General features: G+C 38.9%; 1 protein-coding gene across 1 annotated transcript in view; it reads right to left on the reverse strand.

The window, feature by feature from the left end:
• PCLO (piccolo presynaptic cytomatrix protein) overlaps window positions 1-8,440 on the reverse strand; it is a 767,182-nt gene that overhangs the window by 99,380 nt on the left and 659,362 nt on the right. The window contains exons 22-23 of the mRNA XM_019509333.1: window positions 5,961-6,102; window positions 1,477-1,544 (exon numbers count right to left, since the gene is read on the reverse strand). Coding sequence (XP_019364878.1) covers window positions 1,477-1,544; window positions 5,961-6,102 — 210 coding nt within the window. The remainder of the gene's footprint in view (window positions 1-1,476; window positions 1,545-5,960; window positions 6,103-8,440) is intronic.

An 8,440-nucleotide genomic window follows, 5' to 3' on the forward strand; every position in this document is an offset into this window, starting at 1 on the left:
ACCCTCTGAGTGCGACCCCTCAGCCAATCTGCAATCCATCTGACTGTGTAGGCATCGATGCCACAGTCACCTAGTTTTTTAACTAGGATGGGGTGAGAGACGGTGTCAAAGGCCTTGCTGAAGTCCAGAAAGACTACATCCACCGTGACACCTGCATCCATGGCCTTTGTGACCTGATCGTAGAAGGCAATCAGGTTGGTCTGACATGATCTCCCCCTAATAAATCCATGCTGATTGCCCCTGAGCATCATTTCTGATGCTGGCCCATCACAAATGTGCTTCTTGATGATCTTCTCAAAGAGTTTCCCCTGGATTGAGCTTGATCACCATCAATAAGTTGCAAAATACAGTAATGGATTTCAATAGTACAGTAAAAAGGGCTGATTTAAGCCAAGCTATTCTGTCCCTTCTCACAAGCCCCCACATATAGAACAGCATGCAATGCTGCAAAAATTACAAGGTGCCGTACAGTCCAAAGACAGTTCAGATGGGCTGTCATATCACAGCAGCCCTCCAGGTTTGCATGAATGTATACCAGAGGGTTTATTTTGTCTTTCAGGAACCTGGAGTCCTAAGGATACCACAGGGTCAAAGTTGACTTCATTTTGTTCCCACCTCATAGGCTGAACCTTCAGGGAGTGCAGCACAGAATACAGTCTGTGAGCTCACATCAGGACTGTTGCTGCAATCTCTGCTTCAAAAAAGGAAGTGTTAGTGTTTTAAGGGAAACCCGTTTGTCTGGAAACCAGAATAGAAGGTTTTCCAATAGAAAATACATTTTTAACTTTTATTTTAAGTGTCCGTTCCTATTATTTTATATCATCAAGTTCCCCAGCTGAACTTCCATGATTCACTATGGCTTTTTGACTGACATAACATATCCATCACACGTCTTTACCCAGAGAACAGCTCCTGGTGCATCAGAGAGTCATTGTCCTGCTTGACTTCCTGGCCTATTAAATAAGAATGTAAGTCAGCTAAGCTACAATTCTCTCAAGACACTGCAGGTAAAATTAAAATATTTCAGCTTCAAGATAAATTATTTGGGCGCTTGAATCTTTATTCACTGAAAACTCAGTGGCTTCTGGGAGGTGGAAATAAAGGATTTTCGGAACAACTCTGATATTAGATTGTGTTTTGGAGATATCAGCTGCATTAGGCAAGTGCCCACAAAAATTGTTCTTAATACTCCATCACAGGGGTAATCCAGCACCCCTTGATTTTTTTCTGTTGATTTCAATGGGGAGCTGTATCTGGTGCATGTACTATATTGATCATGTTTTCAATCCCAGTGCCATCAGTGTAAGTATGAAGGATTAAAATGATTATTTATTCCAATGGACCTTTTGAATTGCCATAAAATTGCCTGCAATAGGTTGATGGGACCTGATATAAGACATCTTCACATATCCCTTCACAATGTAAAATGTATTTCTGCATGGCACCTCTTTTCAATTATGTCTGTATTTCATTTACCTTCTGTATCGGTTATTCCCACTCCTGGCTGCTTTACTGGGTCTTGTCCATTCTGGCTCATCTTCCCTCTGTTAAAAAACACAGATTGTTACTGACAAAAAGGTCATAAATAGGAAAATTTTCCCAAAGCAAAGAAGTCCCAAAGCAGAGAGGGCATTGTTTAACTCAAGTAAAATTTACAAAAACAATCAAACAACCAAACCCCCCAAGCCCCCCCCCCCCAAAAAAAACCCCAAACAAACAAACCAAAACAACAAAACTTGTTCTGCAAGATCTCTACTAGGAAGCAAATGTTTTCAATAAATGGGAAAAAAAGATTTACAGAAAATATGACTGTACATATAGAAAAATCTTGTTTGTATAAACAGACGGTCGTCTGGTATCAACTGAATTGGTCACTTACAAAGAAGCTAAGACGGTTGGATTTTTTTGGTAGAAGACTGTAACTACATCTATGGAAAGTGTATTTCTCTTATCAGACACTTCTTTTTCTTTAATCTGCTACAGTTAAGATGAAAGATGAAATACATAACACAGATGCAGATAATGATCTCATCTACACTGTGAGTATGTCTACACATGTGCATTTACTGTGCAGTAACCAAAATTGATGCACAGTATGGGCACATGTGCAAGCTCATACTGTGCAGAAATTTGGCAAATTATGCTGACTCGAGTGTAAATTTGATACTTCGATACCTAAATTGATGCTTCCTTAGTTACTGCACAGTAATGCATGTGTAGACATCTTACTGTGCAGTAACACTGTGTGTGTGGACTGACTTGGAACTATCTTGAGTCTCAAGTCAGTCCATGAACAGTGTTAATGAACTTTAACATTTGCACGTGTAGACGCTGGCCTATTCCTGCTTAGTGCTCAGTAATTTATTGTGCAGTAAATTTATGCCAGCGTAAATTCACATGTAGACACACTCTGTAATTGTTTCATATAATATTCTACTATATAACAGTTCATGACTGGGTGACCCCCCAGAAAACACCATGAGATAGAATATTTGGATTTCCCCACTCTCTCTGGCTAAGTAAGACAAGTTTTTGCCTAGTCATAGTACTCTTATAATAATTGGTATGACATTACATTTTATGCTAAGTTGGAGTGTTATATGTACTATGCATGAAAAACAACTCAAAGCATTGTAACACTGATCTTATCTAACATGTTTTAAACTTGACAGCTACCCTCTTTTTTTTATAGCTTTCTGATCCAGCACCCCCTGATTTTTCTGATCCAGCACCCCTTGATTTTTTTCTGTTGATTTCAATGTGTAGCTGTATCCGGTGCATGTACTATATTGATCATGTTTTCAAACTATGATTTAGAAAAAGAGGTATTTCCTTTATTTACCTGACCAAACAGATTTTGATCTGGGTAACAGAAATTTCATTTTAGTTTAAATTATTCCTTATTTTTTAATTTAACTTATTCCTTAAATATGACAATCTTAAAAAAAACACAATTTACAATTTTGAGTTGATCTTTCTCTCTGAAATATTGTGATATAGATGTAAGGTCTGGTCTTCAGAAAGTGTAATTGGCATTATTCCATTGGAGCCAAAGGAGCAATGCTATTCTGCACCACTATGCACCATCACCCTCACCCCCTTCTGGCCCCTTATTTCTGAGGAAGAAACTCCAAAAATAAGATTAAGAATACGATTACTTTTTAGCATCTAACAAGTTACAATTATTTGCCATCCCACTACATTGCAGTAAAATCAGACCACCTGTTCCAGTTTAACTCAATATTTACAGATATGTAATTATTGCATGGAAAATCTGATACTGCTGCTTTTGAGCCATTGAATCAACATGCTGACTACTGGAGCATAAGTACTTAAGAGCCATCAAATTGACTCAGGCACCATTTGAAAACTAGGGATAGAATCTTTGGCATGTCATGACTTGAGAGAGCATATAGGAATCAAATGATAGATTTGGTGATATTTATTGAGTTGCAATGAGCTCTTTATGAATTGCACCCCACAACTGCAAAGCAAGAGCTGTTTTGTGAATTGAGGAAAGGCATAGCATATCTGAAAAGTTTGTCGAATTACAGGAGCTGCTTTTGTAATATAGCCCCAGGCTGATAGCTCTGGTGCTGGCCCAAAGATAAGGAGTGATCTAAATGAATAGGATCAGATTATCAGGGGATGAAAATCAGAATTTCTGCACTCAGTGTCCAAGTTCTTCTTCAGCTGGGGCAGTCACGTTTCTGCGGGGTCTCAGACTGCTCAACATTTTGTAATGCCCTCTCACATTAAACAATAGATGCAGAGCTGTAACCGACGTGCTTCCTAGAAGCATTAAGGGACCAATCCAGTTTGGTCAGTAGGTACTTCTACTTAGGTGCACCAACACCTAACTTAGCTGTTTGCCCCAGGGGCTGATCCTAAGATCCCTGTACAAGAAAGTTAGGCATCTGAGAACAATCCAGAAAGCTTAGAGGCACCTAGATACAACCAACAGGAAATGTGAAGTGCAATGATGGGTCAGAGCTCTCCCTTCCTCCAGGGGCTTAGGTGCTTGGGTCAGCTTCCACAACAGGCATCTCCATTTACTTGCAATCCAGAATTCCTAACTCTACTTCTACCTGTAGACACCTCACTGATCAGCGGTGAAGATGCTTTGCATAAGAGCTAATGATTAAAGCACTTCCCGAGAATGTAAGAAATCTGGATGGGAGATGCTCCTCAGGCTAGAAAGATTCAAATCCACATCTGTAAATCCTTAGGACCAAAATTAGGTTGGTCCTAGACCACCAGGCTATAAAACAGCCTAGGCAGGAACACCCTCCACCCTTCCTATTGCAGCTTGGTCTCTAAGAAGCAACACTTCCTCTGCCTCCTCTTTTATACTTGCATCTCTCAGAAGAGGAAGGGGAGACCCGCATGCTACCACTGTTCTTCTCCCTCTCTGCCCAGTCCCCCTGGGTATTTTCTTCCCGACTGGAAGCTGGTGCAGAGAGACGGAACAAGCCTGTCACTGCTACTGTCCCTGGCTGAGCACAGATCCCTGCAAAGCTGCTCCCCACAGCCTCAGCTGGGCTGAGGCACGAGCAGGGACAACTTCAGCAATAGGCATATCTCCTTTTCTTGGAGACACAGGCATAAACAAAGTAGGTGAAGGGGGAAATGGGAAGGGAAGGGAGGTGGCACTAAGAACAGAGGGGAATGGAGTGGGTACTGAGAGTGGTGGGGGGAGAATCTTCCATGATTTGGGGACTTTAAAAAAGATCCTAGCTGCTTCTCCTGTAGCACAGTCTGTCTCCCTTTGATTCAGGGAGTGGGAAAAGGCTGGGAGTGGAGGGATGCAACCACTGCTGTAGCAATAGTCACTGCTTATACATCTCTCTTTTCCAGATCTTGGTTCCACCTAAGATAATCATATAGCAGAAAATTAAGACCTAGAAAGAGGGATCAAATTCTGTGTCTCCACCCTCCCAGCTGAATGCTTTTGAAAACTCCACCTTCAAACTCTTTCACAGTATGGGTCATATCTGAAGAAACTCACAGCCTCCCTGGCAGCTGCAGCAATTCCTGGTTTGGAAAGTCTTATGAAAATATTTGATTTATTCTTAGTTTTTTTAACAATGTTCATGATTTGCACCTCTGATTTAATTAGTCCATAAGGTGCAAATCTACCCTGCCATCTGCCAGCTTTTCAAAGATCACCAACCACAAAAGCTAAAAGCAAAAACAAACAAAGAAGAAAACAACAATTTAAAGAAGATAAACATAAAAGAAAAAAGGAATCATTTAATTATAGTACAAGAAGGTATATCTGGAAGTAGTGGATAAAACTGAAAAAAAAATAAAAGAAAGCTTAGTCTTGTTAAATAGGGGAAAACTTCCTGGTGAAATATATTAGATAATGGAGTAATCATTCAAAGTCAAGTGGCTGAAGACCAAAGCATTATACAGAATACTCCATCTTTGGCAAGAGAATGCGCTATGATTTCTTGAGAGGCTACGACTACAAATATTTAAGCAAAGCCAAACGCCTAAACCAAACTCTATATTTAAACTCTTGTAAATGTTAGGTAAGTTTGGATCCAAATCTGCACTTGAATATTGTTGTTACCACTTATTTTTAGAAAGGGATTAAACTAAAAACCTCAACTGAATATCTCTAAAGCTGGAAGAAATTCACTTTTCTCCTCAGAACTTTATGTTCCAAGCCCATATCTATAAATGTGTATGGAAAAATTAGGTTAGTCCTGCCCCTGTAGTGCACCAATTATGTGTGAAAAAAATCATGGGTAGAGTGTTAATACTTCAAATCTTGCAACAATAGCAAAAGAATGTAGAAGCTCTGATGAGAGACCTCTTGGATTAAATGCTGTTTTACTGTGCGACTTAAGTTGTAGCATGAAATTACATAACAGAAAAACTAAGACATCAAAGTTACATATGCAGGTATGTCTGCACATTGAAGAGAGAGTACATTAAAGAAAAAGCCTTACATTCTTGGAATGGGAAAAAGATTATTTTCTCCTGTTATGCTGCTGCTTCCTTCACTATCCACACTGTATCCACTGCCAAAGCTACTGGCTGACGAGCCAGTGGAGACAGAACTCTCTGCAGGTCGGTGATTGGTAGGCCTTGCTGTACAGAGCAGGAATAGTGGGTTATTAAATTGCATGAAAGACATAAACGCCAGCAATGTTAAGAACATGCTATTCACCAAGTAGCATGCTGCAAACACATTTACTCTTTACTTTTAATTCGAAAGTCACGCCATCACTCTTTAGACATGATGCTTATATTACATAGAACAAGCTTTTCTAAAAGAAATCCATTGTACATTATCCTTTTTCTTCCAATCTCCTAGTAGTTTAAAGCAAAGGTCAAAGGAAAAAAAGTAATAACATTCACTCATTTTGATGTCACAATTCTGTATTTTTAGTTAAAATAAAATTAGATTTTCATTGAAAAAAGTTGTAGGATGTAACCTACAAAAATGAGAATCCAAAGTGATTCTGAATATTCTATATGACACATTTATTTACTGCATTTGATGACTTTTGTAGAAAGGAAAGAGAACACAAAATATCATAAATATACCATCTACCCCCCAAAAGTGTTATTTGAAGACATTCTCTTCTTTAGACAGCACACCATTACTTCATTATATTTCTCAACTGCTTCTGCTTTTAAGTAGTCGTACTGCTTCTGCTGTTAAGTAGCCTTGAATTTTAAAGTACCACGTTTTATGATCGTGCAACCTGGGGATGACCTACTATTTTTAATGTGTATTTCATGTGGAAATTTTATGTGAACTCTAAAGACATTATTTTTACTTCAGATGTTTTCCTTTGTTTGCCTTATTTTGGTGTTCTGAGTTAATCACTTCTGCTCCATTTCACCTTTAGCAAGTTGAGAAATATACACAAATATCACATTGTGACATTACACATGATAACTAGTAAAAGGAACAATGGACTATAACTATTCACAACTTTAATAACACAATCGACCAGGAAAAATAAATACAGGTTTTCTTGGAAAGAGATCTATGTGTGACATCTTTCACTTTGATCAATTGAATGAATAGAATGCTGGGGATAAAAATATTTGTATCAAAAGTTCTCACTCAGTGGAGTCACAGTAAAGTTTTGCTGTTGTTTCAGTCAGCCTTAAAACTCAAAGCAAAGTTCAAAAGGATTGTATTTAACAAAGAAATTTGCCAAAAATGTAGAATTGAATAATTTCTTCTAAGGGCCAATGCACAAGTATTATCCCACTGACATTAACAGATAATGTCATTCATATTTGATTGGATAAATATTATTTTTGGTGTACGCTACTGCTGAGTGCTACACTGTGGGTATTGGGAAATTGAGTAAAACTCTCCAAATGTAATTTGGGACTGCATTAATAATAGATAGGGATAAAAGAAACCAGGCACCACAAGTCCCTTGATCTGATAGTTGTAATAGAATTGCTATTTCTGAAATGATTCGGTCTTTGTATAGCCAGCCACAACATACCCTTTTTTTTTGTTTTAACTGTATCATCACTGATGTCTTCAGTCACTATCTTACATTGAAAGCTACCAAGATTCCTTTAAGGTAAACGTGCTCTTACTGGTCGTTATACAGGTTGTACGCAAGTTACAATGGAGATATTGATAGAAATAAAAAAAAGCTGATGATAATAATTAGCAGAGAGCTTTTCAATGCTTTACAGCATTTTACATGCCTGAGAAACCCATTCTGCTTTTCCAAAGGAGACGCATATAGGCCTATAGCTTGCATAGTCAAAGAAGAGTCCATGAGGCTAGTGGAGTTATACCAGGTATGATGCTACTTTCAATTTGTTGTGCTCCTGACAAATCCCATGAGTATGGAGAAGGATTTGCAACTCAGTAAGGCACAGAGGGCACCCAAAAGACTCAGAGACCTGGAGGAGAATGTTAATGCTCTTAGGCCATACCTTCTCAATGCACCACGAGGACCCCTATGCTTGGTAGTCAGGATTCTGCGTGATTCACTCATACCTAGGTCACACCAACCTCATTGTTGAGCTCATTTGCAAGAGGAGCGCTAATTTAACTGGCAGTTTTCTTAGAGGGGTCCTATCAAATCATACAAACCAAAGAGGGGCCCTTGCAAAAACTGTCTCACCCCTTGAGCTATCACATCTGAAAGGCCATGCTGCCATAAAACATAACAGCACAGATAATATGACATTTGGGTAGGGGAAGTGGTGCTGCTTACTCCTTCATTATGGAGTTTCCTGATCATTTAGGTAAGTATTCTAGACCTTTCTGCTTGTCCATGACTAAAACGAAAAGGAGCATTGGGGTTCCTCATTTCTGAAACTTTTCTATAAAGACTAGTTCCTAGGACTCCGTCTCTCACCCCATCCTAGTTAAAAAACTAGGTGACATCTGACTGTATAGGCATCGATGCCTATACAGTCAGATGGATTGCAGATTGGC

This window comes from Gavialis gangeticus, unplaced genomic scaffold (assembly GCF_001723915.1).
Source record: "Gavialis gangeticus isolate Ggan-Ray unplaced genomic scaffold, GavGan_comp1, whole genome shotgun sequence".
Classification (NCBI taxonomy): domain Eukaryota; kingdom Metazoa; phylum Chordata; order Crocodylia; family Gavialidae; genus Gavialis; species Gavialis gangeticus.